The sequence below is a fragment of the Ochotona princeps genome, chromosome 13 (assembly GCF_030435755.1).
Source record: "Ochotona princeps isolate mOchPri1 chromosome 13, mOchPri1.hap1, whole genome shotgun sequence".
Taxonomy (NCBI): domain Eukaryota; kingdom Metazoa; phylum Chordata; class Mammalia; order Lagomorpha; family Ochotonidae; genus Ochotona; species Ochotona princeps.
The window spans coordinates 68,002,755-68,029,361 of NC_080844.1; the positions used below are offsets into that span (position 1 = coordinate 68,002,755).

General features: G+C 56.0%; 1 protein-coding gene across 2 annotated transcripts in view; it reads right to left on the reverse strand.

The window, feature by feature from the left end:
- Nucleotides 1-300: 300 nt before the first annotated feature.
- C13H10orf143 (chromosome 13 C10orf143 homolog) overlaps nt 301-26,607 on the reverse strand; it is a 36,740-nt gene continuing 10,433 nt past the window's right edge. Inside the window, exons 2-4 of one of the 2 annotated variants that reach the window (XM_058671337.1) lie at nt 14,097-14,210; nt 13,940-14,002; nt 301-450 (exon numbers count right to left, since the gene is read on the reverse strand). In XM_058671337.1, the coding sequence (XP_058527320.1) occupies nt 350-450; nt 13,940-14,002; nt 14,097-14,202 (270 nt within the window). In that variant the 5' untranslated portion in view covers nt 14,203-14,210 and the 3' untranslated portion in view covers nt 301-349. The remainder of the gene's footprint in view (nt 451-13,939; nt 14,003-14,096; nt 14,211-26,607) is intronic. The other variant, XM_058671336.1, reaches the window with a different exon arrangement.

Here is a 26,607-nt window from a genome sequence, read left to right on the forward strand (position 1 = left end):
TCCATATGACAAGGGGCCCTGACTCCGGTACCTTGGGCTGGAGAATCCCATGGAGCAGATCGGGTCCTAGCAGTTGTTAAGATTCATTTCAAAATGACAGAGCATTTAAAATAGAAAAATAAGTCCTTTAATTAAAAAGAGGACGCCAGCAGTCCTGGACACATCCAGCAATCGAAAGCATCCGAGTGCCTGTGGGCGCGTTCGGGAGCCACTGGGTCCAGCCTCACAGGGTTTTTGTAACTTGTAACGAAAGCACTTGGTCTCCCTCCCAGGGAGGACAGCTGCAGGCGGCTTCCAGAAGCACAGCCACCCAGAGGCTCCGGGGTGAGGCAGGGTCAGAGGGCAGGGGTCAGAGGGCAGCCCTCGCCGTCGCCAAGCGCTCTAAGCACAGGAAGTACCCTTTCCCAGCGGGCAGTGTCTTCAAGGCTTCTGGGTGTGTGTCAGATGGCCCTGTGAGGAGGAAACAGCATAAGTGTACCCACTGTTTTGCTCTGGCCATCACACTCACCCCCCAAAGCACTGCGACACTGAGTGTGCCCACTGGTTTGCTCTGGCCATCACACTCACCCCCCAAAGCACTGCGACACTGAGTGTGCCCACTGGTTTGCTCTGGCCATCACACTCACCCCCCAAAGCACTGCGACACTGAGTGTGCCCACTGGTTTGCTCTGGCCATCACACTCACCCCCCAAAGCACTGCGACACTGAGTGCTATAAGACCTGCAAGCTCTGTCTGAACATCTGAGAGGAATGCATACTATAAATATGCTAATATTCAGAGTATCTGAAGATAACTTCCAAGAGTGCATGGAAAATGTGAATTTAAAGAGAACTGAGGTGCGAGGAATTCTGAGCTCCTGTGGATTTTCATCCTCTGCAGTCCCACACACTTGATAATGGCCTCCCTACCATGACTGGGCTCTCTGAGCATGTGTGACGGTCTCCCCATGACTGGGCTCTCTGAGCATGTGTGACGGTCTCCCCATGACTGGGCTGTTGGAGCTTGTGTGATGGCACCTGATACAGTCACAGTTCTTAGTGCTAGCTTTCTCTCCTGCAGTGTGAGCAGGGTAAAGAGAATGGAAATATCATTGATGCAGCTTTCTGATAATGCTTCTCTGAGAGAACTGGTTTGCTTCCCCGATGCTCCCAACAGCCAAGGCTGAGACAAGGCCAAAGCCAGGGCCTGGACACAGTCCAGGTGCCTCATGGAAGGGACTTCTTTGCTGAGCCGTCAGCACGGCCTTCCAGCTCTGCCTTTGCTGGAACCAAGATCGGAGTCCAGAGACTGACCCGTCATGGGCATCCTCACCACCAGGCTGAAGATCTCTCCGCTATTTGAAAAAAAAATTCTTATAACATTAATTAATTAATTAATTCTTGGAAAGGCAGATTTACAGAGAGGAGAGACAGAAAGAAAGATCTTCCATCTGCTGGTTCACTCCCCAACTGGCTGTGACAGCCGGAGCTGAGCCTATCTGAAGCCATGAACCAGGAGCTTCCTCTGGGTCTCTCATGTGGGTGCAGGGTCTCAAGGCTTTGGGTCGTCCTCCTCTACTTTCCCAGGCCACAAGGTGGGAGCTGGATGGGAAGTGGAGCAGCTGGGACATGAACTGGCGCCTACATGAGCTCCCACCACATGCGAGATGAGGATTTAGCCATGCAGGGCCATCATGCTGGGCCCAAAAACAATTTCTTAAATGAGGTCTAAATACCAAACCATGATTCTACATAATACCAAACGCCTGGCTAGCTCCTCCCTGGAGCCACAGGGATGATTAGGATCCTAACAACTGTAGGAAGCTCTGCTCTGCTCTCCTGGGACAATCTCTCACCTCTCTTCCCCCATAGAAGCGCCTGGGAGAACAACATGTTGGGGATGACTGACAGGTGGCCAGATGCCATGACTAGTCACATCTGCAGTGTAAATGGCACAGCGAGTGCGGCTGCCTGGCCGGTGGACAGACAGGCTCGGTCTCCGGGGAGCACGGGTGACGGGGGAGCGCAGAGTGGGAGGCCTGGGAAGCGGGGAGCACGGGTGACGGGGGAGCGCAGAGTGGGAGGCCTGGGAAGCGGGGAGCACGGGTGATGGGAGAGCGCAGAGTGGGCCTGCCTGCAGGAGGGTGGCGCGGACCTGAGCCCTGGAGCTTCGTGCCCAGGACTCCCTCCGTTGCTGAGAACAAGGTGCTGTGGGAGCCTGGGGAAAGGCATGCAAACCCACGCGCCGAGTGGCCCAGAGGCGTGCAAGTCATCAGAGAAGCCAGAGGATCCTGTCAGGTGGGAGGGGCACGAGGCCAGAATGTCCCAGAGGAGGCGGTATGCTGAGATGCCCCCCCAGGCGTGGCTCTAGAAGGTGGCATGCCTCAGAGCTATACTGGAGGCAGAATGGGGTAAGGTTTGGGGCACGACAGTGAATAGCAGGTTAAGTTATTACCTGCGAGGCTGGCATCTCACATCAATGCATGGGTTCGCGTCCATCCAGCTCCCTGCCTGTGGCCTGGGAACACAGTGAAGAATGGCCCAAAGCCTTGGGACCCTGCACCCACATGGGAACCCAGAAGAGGCTCCTGGATTCAGACTGACTCAGCTCTGGCTGCTGCAGGCACTGGGGAGTGAGCCAGTGGATGGAAGATCTTTCTGTCTCTCCTCTCTGTAAATTTGCCTTTCCGAGAAAAGGAAATAAATCTTTTTTTTTTTTTTTTTTTTTTTTTGGAAAGCCGGATATACAGAGAGGAGGAGAAACAGAGAGGAAGATCCTCCATCCGATGCTTCACTCCCCAAGTGAGCCGCAACGGGCCGGTGCGCGCAGATCCGATGCCGGGAACCAGGAACCTCTTCCGGGTCTCCCAAGTGGGTGCAGGGTCCCAAGGCTTTGGGCCGTCCTCAACTGCTTTCCCAGGCCACAAGCAGGGAGCTGGATGGGAAGTGGAGCTGCCGGGATTAGAACCGGCGCCCATATGGGATCCCGGGGCTTTCAAGGAGAGGACCTTAGCCGCTAGGCCACGCCGCCGGGCCCCAGGAAATAAATCTTTAAAAAATAAAAGACATTGGGACAAGACAGTGGAGCTCGTTAATACTGCAATCAGGACCAGGACCCTCACACCTGGTAGCTTGTGGTGCTGTTCATTTCCACCCGTTCCCCAACGCTCCTGCTACCTGAATCCCTTTTCTGGAACGTTCCAGCCTGTCATTGCCTCTCAGAGCAGAAAGTCCATCCCAGTCGTGCAAGAAGAGCCTGCTGCTGGCCCTGAGCTGTACCGGTGCGGCGTCCTGCAGCCCAGGGCTCCGCGGTGACACGGACCAGCCACAGTGCATCTGCCGAGCACAGCCAGGTGCCACTGACTGACCGGAGACCAGGCGGGAGCTCACACTTTGCCTTCCTGTCTGCCTAGGCTTCAAGCCTGACCCCAAAAAGCAACAGTGCTAGGTTGACCATTTTTAGTAAAACGTGATTCCAATATTGTTTTGCTAAACAAGAGAAGCAAACGGAACTTCACATTATCAGCTGATTTTTCATCAGAAATCATGGAAATCTAAATATAATGAGATGACATAATCAAAGTACTGGGGGAAAAAGAGATTCCAACAAAAGGCCAATATTCAACAAAACCACCCTTCAAAAACTGATAGAGAAATTAAACCAGCCTCAGGGAAGAACACAGAAACAGCAGTAGCAGGCCAGTTCCCCGCCCCCACACTTAGGAAGACACAGGGGCTCAGCATGAACCCAAAGGCAGCCGGTACGTCTCAGTGGGCACAGACAGCGGTGACCGGCGCTTCCTGTTCCTGGTGTGGACAGCCCACCTGCTTCTGCAGGCTCACCCTGCACTCGGCGGCCCTACAAACATCAGTGTGCCAGCTTACACACAGGGGTCTCGGGCACGCTTTGGAGAGAATTCTGTTATCTAAAAATAACGCGGGCCCAAGCTCATTTTCTGCCCATGCTAGCCTGAGCAGCCCGAGTGGTCACAGAACACATCCGGGCATTTTCTCTCCAACTCTGGCCAGTGCTCCCATTTAGTTCTCCACGTGAATGACGCCTCTGTCCGCCCACGCCATCTCCACCGACGTGACCACTGCGCTCTGCTGCTTCGATCGGCTTTCTGATGTCACATGACCCACACGCTCTTTCCCGTGCGGTGGTCATTCTGGAACCCGTAAGACACCCGAGATGGTTAAGTGTCCCACTTCTCTTACGGCTACCGGTTTGCTCACGCTCTGTCTTCTGGAATCATCAGGGGTGGGCTTGGGTGTGGGGTTCCCTGAAGGGGCCAGCTCAGCCTCTTCCGAAGGTTCACTCCACGGCCTCGGGGCTGTCCTGCTACAGATGAGCAGTCCACTGTGTGCTGACCACTGCTCCTTTGCGGATACCCATTGCTTCTCTCTGGCAGCTCCCTGGAATTTTGTCTCTGACGCCCTTCAGTCATATAGGATACGCCGCGGTTCTTTAGGTGCATAAAGTCGAAATACAAACACCAGGACAACACGGCTTGCAAACCTTCCACAGCCACAGGTTGCTCTTCCTCATGCATTGACAGCCACCATTCTCTCACAAGCACCTCATCCTTTTACAGACATGTGTCCGTAAGGCGCCATCCCCAGGGCCAGCACTGTGCTGGGCGGCCCGCCACCTGCAGTGCTGGCCATTCCAGATGGGCCCCAGCTGAAACCTCGGCTGCTCTACTTCCTGCTAATGACCTGGGGAAGCAGAGAGGACGGCCCGGTGCTCGGGGGCCCTGCGTCCGTGCGGGAGACCCCAAGAAGCTCCTGGCTTCAGCCCAGCTCAGCCCTGGTCACTGTGGCTTCAGCCCGGCTCCGCCCTGGTCACTGTGGCTTCAGCCCAGCTCAGCCCTGGTCACTGTGGCTTCAGCCCGGCTCAGCCCTGGTCACTGTGGCTTCAGCCCGGCTCAGCCCTGGTCACTGTGGCTTCAGCCCAGCTCAGCCCTGGTCACTGTGGCTTCAGCCCGGCTCATCCTGGTCACTGTGGCTTCAGCCCGGCTCAGCCCTGGTCACTGTGGCCATTTAGGGGGTGAACCAGTGGATAGAAAATCTCTAACTCTACCTTTCAAACAAAATCTTTCTCAAAAAAATCTGCATTTAAACGGCATCACTGTATGATATCCCTTTGCAGCGTTTTATTTACTTCACCCGTTCCCCATCACCAAGCACAGTCTCACCGAACGAGCAGACTGCGTGCCCTCCCTCCACTGAGGAATATTCAGAACGCTCCTGGCTTTCCCAGTGCAAACAGTGTCGCCGCAGCTAGTCTGCCCACACTTCCTGGACGCCCTGCGCAGCGGCACGTGGGGCCACAGCTTGCCTCCAGGTCACCTTACCGGGTACCTGCTCTCTGCGCTCCACACACGGGGACCCATGCTGCAGCCTCACGCCCCGCTGGCTAGTTCGCCGTGACATTCTTGGTTTTGCTGATGGGGCTCAGGCTCTGTGAGGCGAGCATCTAGTCACCCCCGCTGGCTACCTGGATTTGTTCTCTGAACCACCAGGTCCTGCACTTTGTCCATTCACTTACCAGCTCAAGGGACGCCTCTTCTGTCCACTGCAAACAAATACACCCCGTCCTGCAGCCTCTTCTCTTCTTTTCTATTTTTTTTATTTAACTGGCTCATAAAAGTCACACATATTTATGGGGTACCATGTGATGTTTCTATGCACGGATACACTCCAAGCAGGGCTATATATTTTCTCCTCAAACATTTAACATTTCTTCATGGTGAGAATGTCATTTCTTTCATTAGAAAGAGAGAAATGCATTGTACTTTGCTATTATCTGCAGTCGCCACAACGCACAGTAAAATCCCGGAGCTCCTCACTCGGCTCCATGTGACTCGGTCAGCCTTTCCTGCCCTCCCCGGCTCGGTCACCATCGGACACCAGCGTCTATGAGCTCAGCCCTGGCCGGCGCAGGGCAGCTGTCCTCACTGGTCCTCCAATCACTCCCACATTGCCGCAAATGACAAGATTTCCTCCTTTGATGGCGGGAGAGTAATCCTCTGTGGACAGGTGTCCCTTTTCCTGAGCCACGTGTCAGCTGGCGGGCAGCCAGGGCACGCCCACTCCACGGGCGTGCAGGATGCGCTCTGTCCCGCGGCAGCTCCATTTCCAACTCCCTCCTGCCTTCCACCACGGCTGCCCTGATGCGCCCAGTGGCCCGGACCCCTTTCCTTACGTCCTCGTCAGTACTGCCATCTTCCAGCCTTGCCTTTGCTTCAGAGCCCCGCTGCTGTGAGGCACCGACTCACCGCGGCCTCGGTGGGCGTTCTCTGGGACACGAGGGCCTGCCGACCTTGGTGGCATGGCCCAGCTGCAGGCCTCCTCGCACACGGGGACGCGAGGATTTTCATATGCAGCGCATCTTAAAACATGTTTCCTACTGAAGATTTCGAGGTTTTCATTTGGGGACAGTTGGACTCTTGCCCCCGCCCCACCTCTTGGTGTCGTTTCTTAGGAAGCGGGGAGCCTCGCTTGCTCTTCCCCGCATGTGGCTAGCAACTGTCCAGCACAGGCTAGAAGAACTGCTCTCAAGCAGGCTACCCCAGCCTCAAGCAGCCACGCGTCCATGGTCGAAGACTGTGCCGTATCTCATCGGTCTGTCTGATCATCATGGTCCGAATGACCGCGGCCTCCTACCACGACCCGGCTGCTGACAGGTGACCTCGGCCTGGTCGTTCGCCAACGCTGGCCTCTTTCACTCCCAGTCTAGTTCTTCCATTTGCTCCTCTCCAGCACCCCAAACACCTCCCCTCCATCCTCCGGCAGTGTCTCCGAGGCTCCCCGCCTTCTATTCCCTCCTGGGAGCCGGCTCCCTAATTCCATCTCTGTCTAATCTGATGGCTGCTTTTTAACATTTCAATGAGCAAGTCTTCCCCTCCAGGCTCTTTCTCTGCCTTGGTTCACTTTGCCTTCATTATTATTATTGCTCCATTTCTTCTTTATCCTTTTAAAAAATATTTTCAGTTCTTCAGGGTACACATCAGGTTCTTTTGTGTCCTGGCTCTTGTGTTTTCTGACTGTCCCTGAGTGGTGGGCTTCTTGAGACCCCATCTCGTGGCAGGGGGTGGGCAGCACTCCTGCAGGGTCACCCGGCTTGCCTCCATCCGGGACCTGAGACACCCTAATGTCTGGGCTGTCTTCCTTCACCACGGGGATAGGGTAAATTTGGAGCCCATTTTCAATCCCCTCTTAAGATTCATCAGACCGGGCCCGGCGGCGTGGCCTAGCGGCTAAAGTCCTCGCCTTGAACGCCCCGGGAGCCCATATGGGCGCCGGTTCTAATCCCGGCAGCTCCACTTCCCATCCAGCTCCCTGCTTGTGGCCTGGGAAAGCAGTCGAGGACGGCCCAAAGCATTGGGACACTGCACCCGCGTGGGGGACCCGGAAGAGGTTCCAGGTTCCTGGCTTCGGATCGGCTCAGCAGTAGCCGTTGCAGCTCACTTGGGGAGTGAATCATCAGATGGAAGATCTTCCTCTCTGTCTCTCCTCCTCTGTGTATATCTGGCTGTAAGAAAATAAATAAATCTTCAAAAAAAAAAAAAAGATTCATCAGACCTCCAGGACTTTAATCTTTATTTGAGGGTTCGAATTCTGCCAGGCTGAAGTCACATCTAGCTTAGCACATTTTAACTTGGGTCTCCTGCAAAGCCTTAGGAAAGCCAGGGTCCAGTGCCGGCCCCTGAGGCAGGTACCTGGCACCTTCCCTGGACAAGCCCGGCCTCCGACCCCGACCCTCCCCTGGACACAGCAGGAACAGCGTCTCTGAGGAGCCTGGCCTATCTCAAGACTGATGCTGGGTTTCCTCTTCTCTCATGACTTGATGGAGACCCTCAGCTCCCTCGGAACTGGAGAGGACCTCATCAACACACCGAGTTCTTTGAAAAGGAGCCCCCAGCCTGTGCCCTTCCAGTCAGACCTTCAGAGCGCAGGCAGGTGTGCTGGGGGGGCTGGGTGTGGCCCGTGCCCCTGCCGGGCGCTCCGAGGACCTGTGGTTCACACACTTTGACCAGCCTCTGTCTTTGGGAACAAAGTCTAGACAGACCCACGCTGTTACTGACACTTTTCTCGGAGAGGGCGGCAGAAAAGCGTGGCTGCACCACCAGGTGGAGTCAGGCTGGCCTGACAAGGTGAGGAGCTGCCCACCGACCATGGCACCCAGCACCCAGCAACTCATCTCTAAGAACCTCATTTTGCTCACATGTGAAATGAGGGGCCAGGTCGGGTAACCCCAGGAGCCCCAAGGAGCCTGAGGAACAAGTGTAGAGCCCAGCTGGTCCTTGTGGAAGTACTGCGGAGTTCCCACGGGGCCCTCCAGGACTTGGGTCTCCACTCTGCGCTGACGGGCACCTGCTATTGCTGAAACGGCGCAAACAGCAAGCCCTCCAGCTCCCATGCGGCCCTTCCTAGCCATGCGGGAACGCTCCTTCCTCTTGCAGGCCTCTGCCCTGGCTGGGACCCTCGTACTTGCACCAAGCACCAGCATGGGCACATTTCCCTGCAAGCTTCAAACGGAGCTTATTAAGTCATTGCCGATAACTTAGAGCACGCCACAGAGCACCCAGATGTAGCAGCCGCCCACCTGGAGGTCAAAGGGACACAAGGAAGACGCCTCAGCCACTCAGAGCCAGAGCCCTGGCTCGGCCTCAGCCTGCCCTCCAGGAGAGACAGAGCACAGCAGGTCTGGGACACACCGCCTTCCTGTGCTCTCCATTCCAAGCCCACGCTGCACATACAACACTAACATGCCACACGTGTGTACGCAACATACACAGCACACATACAACATATACACACCACACGTAACACATATACATCACACATGTGCACACAATACATACACAGCACACATGCATATAGTGCATACAACATATGCACACCACGCCTAACACATACACACATCACACATGTGCACACAACACATACACACCACACATGGACACACGGCACACACATACTACGTGCAACACATGCATGTCACGCATGGTCGTGCAGTACGTGCACACTACACACAACACATGTGTCACACATGCATGACATACAGAACACACAGAACACACACCACACATGTGCAAAGACCACACATACAACACATGCAACACATGCATATCACACATGGACACATGGCACAATACTACGTGCAACACACGCAAGCCACACATGGTCATACAGTACATACATACTACATACAACACACGTGTCACACATGCATGGCACATACATACCACACAGAATACACACATCACACATGTGCGTGCAGCACGCACATCTGCACATAGCGCAGACCACATGTGCACAGCACATACAGACCACACATAACACATGCACGCCACACACCACACACACATGCACACAACATACACACCACAACGATATGCAGAATATGCAAGACACACCTGTGCATGCATTCACACCACAGATCCACGTAGGTACAAACCACACATGTGTGCACATACGACACATATGCACACAATTATGTACTGTGTCCACACATGCCTGCATGTGCATAAACACACACATGGCCACATACACGTTAGTAAGAACGCACAGGCTTATTAAAATTGCGCCCTGTGGCCAGTTCAGTGACGCTAGCGTCCCATACGGGTGCCAATTTGTGTCCCGGTTGCTCTCTTTCCAAGCCACTCCCTGGTAACGTCCCTGGAAAAGCCCTGGAGGCTAGTCCAAGTGCTTGGCCCCTCCTTCCCCTGTGGGAGACCTGGACGAAGCTCCTGACTCCTGTCCTGACCTGCCCAGTCCTGGTTGCTGTGGCCACATGAGGAATGAACCAGCAGGGGGAAGCTTGATCTCTCCTCCCTCTCGCTGCAACTCTGCCTTTCAGTAACTGCATCTTGATGAGACAGACTGTCCCCGATGGCTGTCAGCAAATGAGGCGGCCAAGCTCAACATTCTGGTGCGCAAGCTGGCACACGACCAACGCGGGGCAGGACTAAGTGGAGGACTTCAAGTTGCACTGCACAGCCCGTCGGAGGGGTGAGGCCCGAGCAGCCCCCAGCCAGCCCAGGGAACAGGAGGCCGAGCAGCACCAGGAACGGCAGCTTCACAGGCCCATCGCAGCACTGCCTGAGGGGCACACAGCTGGGACTGGCTGTTGGCACCTGCACATCAAGCTCCCTGGCCTGAAGCCCCGAGCCCTGAGGGTGGGTGGCAAGGTCCCCGGGCCTAGTTTGACAGACAGCTGTTTCTATCCCAGGGGACTTGTCCATTTGCAAGAGGAGTCACCCAAAGCCTTCCCACCCAGCCCAGGTGTTCCAGAAAGAGGAATTTGCCCAGCATTTCCCTACACCTGTGGTGAAACAGACTCAAGGCCACGGGGGCCAGTGTGCGGCCGGGAGCTGGTGCCATCCTGTGAGGGCTGAGACGCCCATGGCCTGCTCTGGGGGAGCCCTAGCAGGGAAAGACGGAGGGAGGCCCTGGCTTCTCCTCAGGCCCAGCCCAGCTGTTCCCCCAGTCCCGGAGTCCTGCCAGCACTTCCTCACGGCAAGGCACAACCCGGCAGCCCAAGAGAAATGCTGACCCGGAGACGTCCCCTGCACAGCTCAGGGCATGACATGGCAGGGGCCGAGCAGCTGGGGTCGGTCCTTTGCTGAGACATCCCTTGCCCACCCCGGGACCCTCCTATGCCCGCTCTCCTATTGCTTCTGTGTTCCAAGGCCCCTCCCCTCTGTGTGCCTCTTCTTTGAAGGCTGCGTAAACCCTGGGCAGCCTCATCAGATTCCTCTAAATTAGCCGGAATTCCAAAGCTCAGCCTGAGCCCCATGTTGCCCTTGGCTGCCCCGTGGCCCCCCGTGCCAAGCAAGCAAGTCCAGCTGACCTGGGCAAGAAGTGGTGCTGGGGAGTGCTCCTGGACGCACAGCACCGACAGACACGCGGCCAGGCTCCAGGCACCTGGCCCTGGCTAGGCAGACACACAACGCCCCCTGCCAGGTCCCACCCAGCACTTCCGTTATCACTGGCCATCTGGGCAACTTGGCATACCTTGGTGTAATGTGCGCCATGGCCCGAGCGCGGACAGTGGTCTTCAGTGGATGAAATGTACCAGTGAGTGCCCAGGAGCCCTAGGCCTGAATGGCAGCTGGGGACACGAGCCTGAGGAGGCCTGACGAGGCGGCCTGTGGCACAAGTTTGGCAAAGCACAGGTTTCGAAGGAGAGCAGCAGCCTTCTGCTGGGCAGCGCCGGCAGCACCAAGGCAGCAGAGCCAACGGAGGGAGGAGCGGGGTAGGGCGCCTCTCCAGGCCGCAGACACGCTGGAGTGCAGGGTGCAAGGGTGCCTGTCAGGGAGAGCACCAAGCGAGCACAGAGCCAAACGCGAGTTTCTTGTAGGAAATCCACACAAACTATTAGGGCAACAGCCTGTGCCCCTCCCTGGTCCCGGGAAGCCCCCGTGTCACCTGCGGGTACCACGGGCGTGGCTTGTGCCTCTCCCTGGTCCTGGGAAACCCCATCACCTGCGGGCACCACAGGCATGGCCTGTGCCTCTCCCTGGTACTGGGAAACCCCCACGTCACCTGCGGGCACTACAGGCATGGCCTGTGCCTCTCCCTGGTCCCAGGAAGTCCTCGCCTCACCTGCGGGCACCACGGGCATGGCCTGTGCCTCTCCCTGGTCCCAGGAAGTCCTCACCTCACCTGCGGGCACCACGGGCATGGCCTGTGCCTCTCCCTGGTCCCAGGAAGTCCTTGCCTCACCTGCGGGCACCACGGGCATGGCCTGTGCCTCTCCCTGGTCCCGGGAAGCCCCTGTGTCACCTGCGGGCACCACGGGTGTGTAAACAGGTCAGCCTCATGAACGGGGCCCCGGCTGTAATAAAGTCTTCTGGAGTTTAGAATTGCTGCCCAGTGGTGTTTCCCGCCAAACACTACGCCCTGGGATCTCACGTCTCTAAAAGGACTATTTGCTCTTTATTTAACATGGAACCTTTTCATGTTTTAGAATACAAAAACAGCGTCGTATTATTTTAAAGCTTAGGAGAGAAACCAGCCATATTCTTAGAAGAAGATATACGCAGCTAGAGTCTGTTCAAATATCAAGAGGTGTGACTCTTCAAATTCACATTTCAATCTGTATTTACATAAGACTTTCAGAAACAGTGGGTGTAAATATTAAAACACCCAAGCCTGGGTGAAACTTTATTGAGAATAACTACAAATAAAAGGAAACTGATTTTTTAAAGTCAGTTTCTAAAATTTAGATGAAAAGAAATATTGAGCATTAGCCAAAAAAAATGATGTTTACATATCAATGTAGGTTTTCTGTTCATAGATTCATTTCCTACGAAACCTAACAGCGGCAAGCTTGGGGAATTAGGAAGGAGGGAAGCCCTAATCCAGCAGGTACTGTTGTTCAAACAGACTATTAGCCAAGGCGGCCCGTTCAGAGCCAGCAGCTCCAGGAGTCCTCGCTGCCTTCCCGCCTGTGCGAGCAGGTGGGGACCTGGCAAAACCATGGACACGGGTTGCCACAGGACACAGGCCCGCCACGGGACATGGGCCCGCCACAGGACACGGGCCCGCCACAGGACACGGGCCCGCCACGGGACATGGGCCCGCCACAGGACACGGACCCACCACAGGGCACGGGCCTGCCACGAGCCACCACGGGAATTAAACTGTCTGTATAGCTATGTAGCTATCTGGAAGGCAGAGTTACAAAGATCTTCCACTGCTGCTTCATGTGTAAGTGGCTGCAACAGGCCCAAGCCAGGAGCCTGGAACTCCAGGCTGGTCTCCCATGTGGCTGTGGGCACCCAAGCACTTGGGCCATTTTCCAGGCCGTCCCAGGGGCATTTAATTGAGTCAGAAATGAAACATGTGAGAATCAAATCGGTGCCCATTTGGAATGCTGGCATCACAGGCAGTGTCTCAATCCACTATGCTACACTGTCAGCAGGGGCCACTTTGCTCAAAGCATTGCTCATTTGCATTCTAAAGAAACATTTGGCAACTATATGAGTCAACCAAAAGATACTAAGAGTGAATTCAGGATAACTGAATTTTATCATTACTAGGAATTATACTACTGAATACAAACATAACTTGTAGAAATTTCTCTGAAGGCAGAATATCAAAAGCAGCAAAGTATAAATTCATGGAGCCAGCCTGACACAAACTTTGTTCCTAATTTGTTTAGCACAGCCGGCTCCTCGGGGCTCCTGCACACTGCCGTTGGGGTCTGGCTTCCGAGCCGCAGTGTGTCAAGCCAGGCTCTGTGGTTTATTGACTCAATCTTGTGCTTATCAAACACAGGAATATGTTTCCCTGAAGATCTTCAGGGGGCAATCCGAGGAACACAGGCAGGTGCGCACACACGCACACACACTCCTGGTTTCTATGTGGAATTTAAATATAATTCTGTTTTATTGCAATATTAAGATTCCAAACTTAAAAAAATACCCAAGAATTATGGAGGTTATCAAAAACATATTAACTTGTTCTTACAGAAAGTTCGACATTAATAACAAAGGTATTATTATGCTAATGTGTGCCGTGTGATTTCTGCCCAACAGAGGAGCCCCTCCCCTTGAATTCTGGCCTTGAACCCCGGGCTTCCGCCTCAAAGACCGGATTGACACAGTTTACGGAGTCATGCAAAGAAGCTTAAACAGAGAAGGAAAAAGCCACCAGGTCCCCGCTTGGCTGAGCGGGCAGGCGAGCGCTTCCTCCAAGATGCCTGCCCACGGCACCACTGCCAAACCAGGCGCCCTAGCTTAGCGCACAACAGAACGCTGGGAAAACGAGTCAGTCTACGCCGCAACAGAACGCTGGGAAAAGCTGAAATCAATCCTCACCCTCTTATTTACGTTCTTCTTGCCGCAGAAATGTAATTGCGGTTTTTATTAACTTTGTTTTATGGATCTAATATTTACAAAGAAGTCCATCTTTCAGGCCTCAGCAAGAGGGCCAGCGCACTTACCGACTCCCCAGCGATACATCTCCGGCAAAGCTGGGCGCAGCTCCTGCCGCCGCTCGGGGGGCCCTGGCCAACAGAGCACAGATGCAGACCGGTCAGGGAGCCAGCTTAGGAACGCGCTGACCGGCCCCCAGCTGATGCGGGGGTGGCGGGCACTTACCACTGCGGGGGCGGGCGCGGGAGCGTCCACGGGGTCCGGAGGGCTGCGCAATGCGCCCACTTGGAGGTAGCCACGCTCGGGCACACCGGCTTCCAGTCGTCTGCATGTCCGTTTCTGAAACAGACAACATGTCACTTAGATGGCCCCTAAGACAATGAGTTTGCCTTTCGGGCATCTGAGCTGAGGGCGAGGACCCCTCCAACTCCATCCCTCGCCAGGCAGCCAGCAGCCACACCTCGCCTCCTTGTGTCGGGCCCTGGCTGATCCATGCTTAGGTTCGCACATCGAACACAGTCCTTTAGAACAGTGTTGGCTGAAATTCTCATGGCCAGTCACTGACTGAAAGCACAAAGTCCAGGCGGAGCTGGGCGGGCGCCCCCCGCACACGGCGCCCCGCACACGGCAGTCATCTGGGTGGGCGCCCCGCACATGGCAGTCATCTGGGCGTCCCCACACACGGCAGTCATCTGAGTGGGCGCCCCGCACACGGCAGTCATCTGGGCGTCCCCGCACATGGCAGTCATCTGGGCACCCCCGCACACGGCGTCCTGCACACGGCGTCCTGCACACGGCGGTCACACAGCCTAAGGCAACACGAATGCTTCACATACAAAGAATTCGTACTGGCCCCAAAGAGTAAATTCATTGTATTTCTTTCAAGTTACACACAGCTCATACCTACAACCTTTGCGAAAATCAACATCGGTACTTGCTTCCACATGAACAGAAAAAGACAATTATGGGTTCCTCAAAACCCTCAGAGGAACAAAGGATTCCGTTCCAGAGTCTCAAAGCCGTGTGTCCAGGCGGGCTCTGCAGCACAGTGAGTCAGTCACCACCTGCATCCCACATGGCACTTGCTCAAGTCCCGGCTGCTCCACTTGGGACCCAGCTCCCTGCCAACGTGCCTGGGAAGGCAGTGGAAGCTGGCCCACGTCCTGGCACTCCTGCACCCACACAGGAGACCCACATGAAGCTCCTGGCTCTCATGGAAAAACTAGTGTGCAAGAATTACCCAGAAAACCCTGGAACACCGCACCTCCCTGACACTGAGACACAGTCCTGCACAGGACAGCACTCCCGCCTAACCAGCAAGCCAGGAGCACGGAATTCCGAGGGCAGACACAAACCCGAGCGTTACGGAAATGTGGCGGCCCACGTTACTAAACTGTGCAAGGGCAACTGGCAGGCCATTTGGGGGCAGATGAATACTGGGACCCTACCCCACACCACACAAGAATAAACCAAGTAGGTTAGGAAGCTAACCACAAGAAGACCTAGTTACAAAGACCTGCCTCACTTCCTGCAGCGGACACGAGCGCCTTCCTGTAACCTCTGAGTGAGCCACGCCAGCAGCCTGCGCTGCAGCGGACACGAGCGCCTTCCTGTAACCTCTGAGTGAGCCACGCCAGCAGCCTGCGCTGCAGCGGACACGAGCGCCTTCCTGTAACCTCTGAGTGAGCCACACCAGCAGCCTGCGCTCCAGGCCTAACGTGCCCAGCCCCCGTGGGCCACGTGCCACTCAGCTGGAGCTCCGGGCTCTGGCTTCGGCCTGGCTCCTACCGTGGGACCATGTCTTTCTCTCTTTCCCCCTCCTCCTTTGTAATTCTGCCTTTCAGATAAATAAAGCACATTTCTAAAAATGTGCATTAATTATAAAGAATCGTGACTTTAAAGTTCATGAAGGCGCCTCAGGTGACAAGGCCAAGGCCGTCGGCTCTGAGGCAGGACACCAGGCGCGCTTAGTGAGCGAACGCTGCGCTACGCCACCTGTCTGTACATCTAAGACTACTTCAGAATGGAGAGACATTTAAACAAACACAAGAGAGGCAGGCAGGCACGGGCACAGCAACCACCATGCTGCTTAGGGCACTGCCACTCCATGGCAGAGTCCGTGGCTCCAGGGCTGGCTCTGCTGCTCTCTGCAGCTTCCTGCTCACACACACCCCGGGAGGCAGCCAGTGCTGGCCCCAGGGCTGTAGCCCTGGGCTCACGTGTGAGCTCTGGGTGTTGGCCTGGCACAGTCCTAGACTCACATGCGAGCTCCGGGTGTTGGCCTGGCATGGTCCTGGCTCCATGTCAGCTCTGGGTGTTGGCCTGGCAGGGTCCTGGGCTCCATGCAAGCTCTGGGCGTTGGCCTGGCATGGTCCTGGGCTCCATGCGAGCTCTGGGCGTTGGCCTGGCATGGTCCTGATTGTTGCAGGCATCTGGGAAGCAAACCAGTGGATTTCTCTCTTTTAAATTTAAAGCAGAAAAGAAAGAAAAAGATCACCTCTGGGACTCTAGCCATGTACACCCCAGGCTTTTACAAGTGCTGATTAAACCACACTGGCTTCTGACGCCTGTTGACTGCCTGCTCCCTCCCCAGCTCCTCTCAGGTACCTCAGGCCTTCTCTCCAAACATCTCTAGTCCCATAATGCCATTTGGGAGGTGCTATTCACGTTTTTTCTCCCCTGGACATACTTCTCCAGAGTCCAGCTGTTTGCACTGCACATTACTGGCACAGAGCGTGACTGGCTCACCGTGTCCACAGCAGCCAGTCCTCTGCCCAGGCTCCACGGCAGCTCCCCTCCCCCACAGCTTGTGCAGATGAACTGAGGTGCCCACTCTGGGCCCTGGGTAAGCTGCTGCGAGGCGCCCACTCCGGGGGCTGGGTAAGCTGCTGCGAGGAGCCCACTACGGGGGCTGGGTAAGCCGTCGTGAGACGCCCACTACAGGGGCTGGGTAAGCTGCTGCGAGGTGCCCACTCCGGGGACTGGGTAAGCCGTCGCGAGGCACCCACTCCGGGGGCTGGGTAAGCCGTCGCGAGGCGCCCACTCCGGGGGCTGGGTAAGCTGCTGCGAGGCGCCCACTCCGGGGGCTGGGTAAGCCGTCGTGAGACGCCCACTACAGGGGCTGGGTAAGCTGCTGCGAGGTGCCCACTCCAGGCCCTGGGTAAGCCATCACTGTCCCCCTCCCTGTCTCTGCTTGCTTTAACTGCCAGCTTTCTGTGACACGGTTCTACCTGCCTCACCATGCACTCAGTCTTCCTTGTGCCCACCCCAGGGCTTCTGCAACAGTACTGTCCTCTCTGACCTCAGAGGGAAGTCTGGACTCAGTGAGACCAAGGCCCTGGACTTGTGGCTATTCAGGACTTGCTCAATTTCTATCCTGCAAAAGAGTTGATGTGTTGAAACTAGTTTGCTTTCAATAATCCGGGACAAAGGGCAAGCCAGGAGATACGAAACACTCCCCATGTCATGTCCCCCGTGCTGCAGTGCCCAGGGACATCCTAGCCGGCCAGTGACGTCACTCTCCTGCTCTTGCACAGGGAGGCAGAGACATGGAGGACAAGGGACTGGAACCTACATTTTCCAGATGAAAAGTAGAAACCCTTCCAGTCCTACATGCTCAGCACTTACCTGTTGCCTGACAGCTGGCGACAGGGTCAGCGGACTCGTGGAGTGCTGAGCCCGTCTGCTCGAAGCGATTCAGGCAGGACAGGGGCGCTGCGCCCTCAGACCAGAGTGTGCAGGGCTGGCTCCCCTGGGGAACGCAGGCTTGTGCACCTAGTGGATTCTATTATTCACGATTTCTGTTCTTTGCCGTGGACAGTGCGAGCTGACCACAGGTGGTACTGACGTCCTGGGACAGTCGGTGACCCTGGGCTGGCCTGGGCCCAGGTCCTTCACTCTGGCCAGCTCCTCCTCTGCTCTCTCGCAGCCTTCCTAAGAGGCAAAAGACTTACCACCATGCTAACAGGACAGCTGCCCCAAACAAGCAAAACTAAAATCCTGAGTGCGCATTATGAGCTGCTACTGGACCATGACTGCAGACTGGGCCAGCACTTCACTGCTCCAACCTGAGAAGCACTGAGGACAGTGTGGGCTGCAGGCGCTGTGGCCTCAGAGAAAGAAGGCCACAGCCGGTATAGACAGGGGCTCGGTCGCCGGTGCCAGGAGGTGAGGGCCCCACGTGGGCTTACAAGCCAGGCGTCTGGGGTACATCAAGGCTGGCTTCCAAGCAAGGAAGAGTCCACGCACACCACACGGAGGGTGCTCGCAGAGGCTCCTGGGATACAGCCGGGCCAGCTCCATGGCTGCCAGGGCTGAGTGGGAGCACCACCGCCAGCAGCCCGGCCGCCTACTGTCCCGGCAGAGCGGGAAGAACTCTGCACTCCTGGCCAGCACAGCCAAGCACGGGCTCGGTCTGAACACCGGCCTCTTTCATGGGACACCCACGCCAGCCAAGCACCAGGAGTCCCCAAAAAGCTCAAAGGAAAATGTGTGCAGACTCCAAAATCCCACTGAAATGCTTATCTTTTAATTCCATTTTCCACAATTTGTGATATATATATATATATATGCACACATATATTCATATATGCTAGAAACTGCAATGCCAGTATAAATCATTAGAACTCGGCAATGTAACCCAAGGTAAATCCACAGACAGATTTCATACAGAAACCAGAGAACGTGCAGTCAGCTGACCAGGGGCGCGAGGTCGGCTCCCTTCCACCGAGAGCCACGAGCGGCACACAAGTTCTCCTCGACTTCCGGCTTTCAGCAAGTAGGACACGCACACGGCTGACTTGAGAGCGCTAGCTTCAGGCTTGCTAGGTTGGCACACTGTCAGCTAACTCATCTCCTAAGGAAAGCAGTTACAGACACATCACATCGAAAATCAACTTAGCATGGATTACAGACCCAACTGTGAGGTCACAGGGAGGAAGTTCAGGAGAGTAAGGATTTCTCCGACAGGATTCCAGTGTGACCATGAAAGAAACTGGAATAGGGTTTCATGAATCGTCACATCCTTTAGGCTTCAAATAACATGAAGAAAATGAACAAGACCCATTCTTTAAGAAAACATTTACATTAGCACAACTTTGATGAAGGACTTGAATCAACAATATACTATGGATCGGCGTAGTGGCCTAGCGGCTAAAGTCCTCATCCTGCACGCCCCAGGATCCCATATGGGCACCAGTTCTAATCCCGGCAGCCCCGCTTCCCATCTAGCTCCCTGCTTGTGGCCTGGGAAAGCAGTTGAGGACGGCCCAAAGCTTTGGGACCCTGCACCCGCGTGGGAGACCCAGAAGAGGCTCTGGGTTCCTGACTTCAGATCAGCTCAGCTCTGACCATTGTGGCCTACTTGGGAAGTGGATCAATGGACGGAAGATATTCCTCTCTGTCTCTCCTCTCTGTGTATCTGACTTCCCAATAAAAACATTATTAATCTTTTTTACAAAAAGAATATATTAAAAGTTCTCAACTGACCAAGAAGACAGCATAATCTTGACATGGGCAGAGGGTTGGAGTGGTGATGAGCCAGCAGAGGCCCAGCAGAGGCCCAGCACCCTGAGGAGCTGCAGCACTGGCAGGCCTGGAAGGGGAGGCTTCCTCCTTCCCACTCCAGGGCCCACAGCGAGCAGACGGACACGAGCGAGTGCTGGTGAGGTGTGAGGCATGGGGAAGCTGGGAAGGCCAAATGGTGCAGCTGCTTTGGGGGGGCTTGGGTGGACCCCTGGACACAGCACAGCCGCCAAGTGCACTTTCGGATACAACCTCACTGGAAATGAAAACACGTACACACGCCTGTTTACCAAGGATTCGTGACGGCTGACCAACAGCCCTCACTCGCAGAGCGGATGAACGCACGTGACAGACCTAAAGCCCACCTGTTACTGGCTCCACACCTGGAGGGGTCCAGAATGGGCAAATCCACACAGCAGGTAGATGCTGGCCGCTCAGGGCTGTGAGCCATGGCAGAGTAACTGTTAACCATACTAGCTTTGGGTTGGTGAATATTCTAAACCTAGAGAACGCTGATGGTACAATTCTGCAAATGTAGTGAAACCACTGGACCATGCACAACACAGGCGTGTTAATTAGGCTGTACGCAGGTGGATCAGGTGGGGCGGCCGAGGCCAGCCCCCTATAGCACGGCATGCTCTAACCCTGGGGCCTGAGGGCTGCACAGCTAAAGGCCCTTTGGTTGCTTGATAGTTTCGTTTTAATTGCATGAATTTAATTTTTGCTAACTTTTACATATTTGTTAGGGTGTGAAGGGTCAAGGGCTAGAGGAAAGTGGGCGAGACCACCGTTGTGACTTTCTCTTTGTTTCTTCCTGTGGCTGGGGGGAGGAGAGAGATCAGGGGAGAAGCCACACCCAGCTCCACCCACCCCAGGGTCCCGATGTGGGGCGTACTCTGAGGGTCCTGCTCACATGGATTAGACAGTTCAACAGTTCTGTATTGCTGCTGACTTGTCACTCCAGTTGCGACAAAATCGCTCCAGACTCCAGTGGCTGACCTAGCACACCTTAGAGTCTCTGCCCAGGTATTCCCTGCCAACTCTTGGCTGGGGTAGTTGATCAGTGTGTTCTGTCCTCCGTCCTCTGCAGGCTCCCGTGTACCGCCATCTCCTCCATGTGCACCTGGATATGCTGTCCACTGTTCTGTCTGAGCTTCTGAGGAGGCTCAGCTCTGACACATGCATTCCATGGTCAGACCATGGAGCCTGCAATTTCCTCCACGGTCAGGGTTCTGAGCCCAATGGTTCAGTTGGCGGGATTCCCAAACAAACTTCATCTGAGGCGATCCCAGACCTGATTCTTGTGTGTGCATGCCAATACGGGGTCTGGCACAGTCCGTCCAAATCGGCCTATGCACACTGTTCGTTGCAATTGCTGGGTCAGTTGTTTCCAGCCCTGTCTTCTATGCAAACTAATGGGTGTTGAAGTCCAGCCCGATCCTACCCACTGCGCACTCAGCCCCCACGCAAACCGGTGGGAGCCGCAGCCTAGTTGGAGCAAGCCGCAATAACCCCACCAGGCCTACCTCCTGCCCTGGTTCCCATGCTTGCCAGTATGTACAGCAGACTGGTCCAGTCTGTCCCACAGCCTATTCAGTACTCATATGTGTCACTGGTTTAACCCAACCAGCCCCACTATCCAGTACATGTGCTGGTGGGTACCACCTCTATCTAGCCATGCCTGTCCCAGTCCTGGTTCTCATTCTCACCAGTTGGAGTGGCAACCCAAGAGGAAGGTTCCCGCTGTTTCCTTACTGGGCCCACTCCCACTCCCAGATCTTGCATTCTCCAGGTGGTACTGCAGTTTAGCTCGACAGTTTCCCCCCGTACCAGCATCTGCTAGCTGATGCTGCAGCAAAGCCCAACCAACCCTCCCCCCCTCTGGCTTATGCAAGTATCAGTAGGTACAGTCCGCCCAGCCTTACACCCGATCCAGCTTACATGGGGCCAACAGGTGTGGTAGCCCTGTCTGACCAGGTCCGCCCTCAATCCCAGGTCTCACACTCCCCAGTGGGAACAGCTCCCTGTAGCCCCCTACTGGATTCCTGGATTCGCCCACTCTCCACGGGGTCTCACGTGTGCTGGTTGGGCACTACAGCCCAGTCTGGCATGGCCTATCTCTGACATTTGCCAGCGGGTACTGTAGCCTGGCCCAGCCCGCCCCCAGTGCCAGCTCACACTGGTGAAGACTACAGCCTAGCCAGCCCAGCCAGCCACCCGTGCCAGCCCTAATGTGGACTGGCTGGTACTATAGCCCAACCCAAAATGACCCACACACCATTCTGGCTCTGGGATTTGCCAGCGGGTGATGTGAACTGGCCCAGCCTGGCTTGCCCCAGACCTGAGCCAAAGGTAAGCCTGTGGGTACTGTAACCTGGCCTGGTCTGAGCTGTTCCCTTTCTTACTGTTGGGTGCTACGGCCCAGCCAAGCCTGGTCCATACCCAGATTTAGCTCAAGCATGGCTTAGCAGGGACAAAGACCTAACCCAGCCCATCCTACACACATCCTAGTTCTCAGGAACTCCAATGGGTGCTGGAGTCTAGCCATATCTTGCACACCCCAGACCTAGTCCATACCCACGCCGAGGGAGACTGCATCCATGTCCAGACCAGACTGCAGCCCCTGCTCTGGATCCCACACTCATCAGTGGGACCCACAACCCAGCCAGGGTGTCCCCCAACCAGGCCTGATCCCAGCCCCAGATCTCATGCGTCCCAGTGGTTACTCTGACCCAGCTTGGCCTAGCCCCTCCCGTCTTGGCCTTTGCCTTCAGATGCTGCAGCCTGGCCTGGCCCAGCTGGCCCCTAGTCCCAACTCTCGCTGGTGGGTGCTGCAATCTGGCCCTGTTCAGTCTGCTCTCATGCCTGGCTTATGCAAACCAGTAGGTGTGGCAGCCTAGCCCGGCATGACCATCTTGGTTTCTGCACTTGCCAGTGGGCTAATGGTTTGCTTGGCCCCGCCCAGTCTGCCCCCTTTCAAAATCAACTCACATACTTGCCAACAGATGGAGCTACCTTGCCCAGCCTGCCCAACACCCAGGCCTGGACCATATGTTCATCAGCAGGAGCTATGACCCACTAGGGGAGTTTCCCACATTCTCCTGCTTGGGCCACTGCCAGACCCAGATCTCACACATGCCAGCAGGTGCTTGGCCCTTACCCAACATGGCCTGTCCCATCCGTCCCGGCCTTTGTATGACCTGGTACGGCCTGGCCCACCCCACACTCTGTTTTAGGGTATGCTTGTGGGTGCTGCAGCCTGGACTTGCCTGGCCTGTTTCCAGCCCCGTACCTGTGAGTGTTGGCAGGTTCCATGGTCATGCCTAGCTCAGCCCATCACCAACCCAACTCTTGAGCTAACCAGCAGGACTTGTAATTCCACAGGGTTAGGCCCACATATGCCCCACAGAATCCACCCCTGGACCTGAGTCTCTTACATGTTGGTTTGTGTCACGGCCCAGCCTAATGTGACCCATCCTCTGTTTCAACACTCACTGTCAGGCGCTAGGATCTAGCCCTGCCAGACAGGCCCCCAGCCCTAGCTTGCATGTGCACTGCCATGTGGTGGTCTGCCATGTGGTGGTCAGCCATGTTCCATGCTAACAAGCCCAACCCAGGACCCCCATGTAGGCTGGTGCATCAGTCTGACCCATAAAGATCTTTAAGTCTCCCTGCTCTAAACCACCAGGCCTCAGTCCTCTGGCTTAACTGCAAGTACAGTGGCCCTCCTGTTGGGTGTCCCTCGGTATTCCTGTCTCACCTATATGTACAGTGGCCTTATGCACGGATGTCCCTAGGTAGTAATTCCCATACCCGCAAAACCCCAGAGCTCGCCGCTTGGACCACAAGCCCAGGCCTCTCCCCGCACCTAGCAGCATGAACAGGGCACTAGATCCCCGGCAGGCAGCCTGGGCTGGCATGGGTGCCCCCAGTCACAGTCACGCGGCTGGTGGATCCAGTCCCCCATGCCACGTCCAGACTTACCTGGACTCCGTCCACCAACTGCAGCAGTGGGCAGCAGCCTAAAGGCCTTTCCATCGCACACTTGGAAACCCTCTAAACCTCAACAGCAGGTCTTTTACTTTTGCTTTTCAGATTTATTTATTTATGGGGAAGGCAGTTACAGCAAGAGAGTGAGTGAGCAAGCGAGAGATCTTCCCTCTGCTAGTTCAGTCCCCATACGGCTGTAACACCCAAAGTCAGGAACACCATTTGGGTTTCCCAGGGGGGGCGGCAGGACCCCACTGCCTACCAGGCACGTTGGCAGGGAGCTGGCACTGGAAGTGGGGCATCTGGGAAAGCCAACGGTGTTCATATGGGATGCCGCCACTACAGGTGGTGGATTAGCACACTGCACCGTAACACTGACCCCAACTCATGGTCTCAATGATGACTGAGAAATCCTAAAAGGACGTGAACCAGCCTTGGTAACAAAGGGCAACCACATGGCATGCTGCTGGGAGCTCCCAATTGCTCTGTAATTTTCCCCAAAAAAAGGATGCTCTGATAATGTCAACAACTTTACGTGTTTGTGTAAGTCTCCCTTCATTTCTTTTCAGTTAAACATGTGTGTTCTCACAAGTCACCAGGAAGCACGTGTCGATGTCTGCCAGCGACCACATGGTCCTGAACAGCAGAGGCCAGGCCTTCCCCCGGCCTGTGGGTCAAGCCTTGGCTGCCTCGAGGGAGAGCCCTGGCAGCAGCACGTTAGGAAGCATGGGGACTCACGGCAGCCTGCTGGCCAGAGGCTCACGGACCAAGGCGGGGGGCACTGGGGTCCCGGGAGAGGCTGCAGGGCAGTGGACGGGCACTCACATGGCCGGTGGGCTCAGCTTAAAGTGACCACCCCTCCAGAGCAAGCCACCAACGACCCCAGGACGGCCCGTGGGCCCACCTCCCACGTGCCCTTACCGGGTCCAGCCTTCACCTCAATTAGTTAATCCACCGCTAACGTAAGACTTGGATGGAGTTTATGGAGCCAAACCCTCTTCAGGCCTTCACAGACAGCTGAGGAAAGCAGTGCGGAAGCGCCGACTCCGACCCTATCCTCATGTGGCCTTTCCATGGCACCTGCCAATACCAGAAAACAAGTCCAACTTGGCGCACCTGCCGGAGTGAAAGTGCACTGCGTGACTGTAGCCACAGATGAACTTTAACCTACATGGGAGGATGGCTGGGGGTAATGAACCTGAGCTGAACTAACTGTACGAAGCAGTGTTCTTCCAAAACAAGAAAGTGAGAACTTAGTAGCCCGCCTCTTGAAGCGTAAGTCACCATAGGCAGAGTCGAGTGGCCATACAATAAGGTGCTTGTGGGCACGTGTGCCAAAAGCTGGGTCATGCAGAGGGCATCTCCCTCAGCAGGTGAGCTAGGAAATCAGCATCAATGGGGCAAAACAGGCAAATGGCCCCTCAGCCTTCCTCCTCGGCCAGGCAGAGCCCACAGGCTCACTCAGCATCACCCCTGGCCCTCCTTGTGCGGCACCCGCGAGCCCAGAGGGCACCCAGACTGCAGGGCACACTACGAAGGCACCGCCCCACGTTGTGGGAGGAGCTATCCCGCACACGGAGACCCCGTGAAAAGGCCAGGTTGGAAGAGCCCGAGCTTTCAGTTTCCTAGACTGCACTAACAGGCACTAACGGGCTCGGCCTCTCCTGCCTTCTTCGAGGGGCGCATGCCCACACATCTCTGGACAGAAGGCCTGGCCATGTGTGCCAGTCGGGAAAGGACAGTCACCCAGGCGGGCAGCAAACCACAGCCTGCCCTGCAGAAGGATCCAGAGAGGACGCGACAGCATAGCATGCCAACCTGCACAGAAACGTGTCAGCAAGAGCTGCTGCTAGAGCACGCTGCCTACATGAGCCTCCTCAGACTGAGTGCAGAGCAGCCAGGGCACAGAGGCACGCGGCCGGCCTCTCTGACTCCCCAGGACTGTTGCGCATGCACAGGCCCCTTTGCGCCGCTTCCTTGCGGGCATCCCTAGGTTTCTAACCTCCAACTTCCTCTTTGGGTCAAACTGGAACAACAGAACTTGCCCTACTACACAGTCAACCAAAACAACCATACAAAATATGTGAAAGCATGAATCAGAAAGAGCCAGCCCATAGGAGGGGAAGAGCAGGGACCTGGGCCACAAAGAACCCGGCCGCCTCACCGGGGCTGCAGGGCCGTGTGCACACAGAACAGCTCCAGGGCCGTGTGCACACAGAACAGGAGCAGAGAGGGGAATACGAAGATCTGTGTACATTCAGCTGAGGACTGAGCAACTTACACAGCTGAGGAAATTCCCCAAGGACAGAGAGAGCCATCTGCAAGGATTACGAACAGTGGCACTTGGTGCCCATGGACAGCTAGGAGATGCCGCTGCGTTCTCCAGCGGCATGAGCACCGAGTATGGAAGGAGCCTGGCCTTGGCATGGCACTAAGTATGTAGAGCCTGACTCCAGGCCCACCTAACACAGCCTGAAAGGCACCCCACGGGCACCCCAGAACCAGAAGACCAATAAGCAGGCAGAACAACGCCCGGGCCGTGGTGGAGCAGGTTAGCTGGCTGCCCGGGACACTCACAGCCCACGATGGAGCCCCTCTGCTGACGCCTCCCAGCAGGCAGGACGGTCTGGGGGCCCTGACCGAGTGCCAGCCTCGTTTGTCATTCTTCAAGCACACAAGCAGTCAGGAACCGGCAGGGGCATGAGCGCGTGCAAGCCGCAGTGGACGCCAAGTGAAGGGGAGTGGGGGGTCTGTATGGAGCAGGTGAGAAGACCCAGGCTCGGTGGCAGCAGCACCATTGTCTGGCAGAACTGCACCCAGAGGAGACGCGGCCTCTCGCCGGGAGCTGGGGCCGACTCCCCCAGCTGGCCCCTTTGCTCCCCTTTGCTGGCCCTCACGTGGGCTCTCTGCCTGCCCTTCCTGGGCCCAGCCCCTTGGCATCGCCAGTAGCACACAGCCCATCAAGGGACACTGGGTTGCTGTCCGGGCATAAGTCACTTCTGCCAACACAGGGATGCTGAGCTGCATGCCAGGCTTTGCCTGGTGCCCTTGGCTGGGCTCTCTGGGGAGGAGCCTTGGCACTGATGGAAGGCTGAGTGGACAAGCACCTACAGGGACTCTGGGCAGACACGGGTCTGGGCAGTGCGTGGCAGGCAGGGGAGGCAGCCACTGGCTTCACACACAAGGTCCAGTCAGGAGCCATCGGGTAAACTCGAGCGAGACC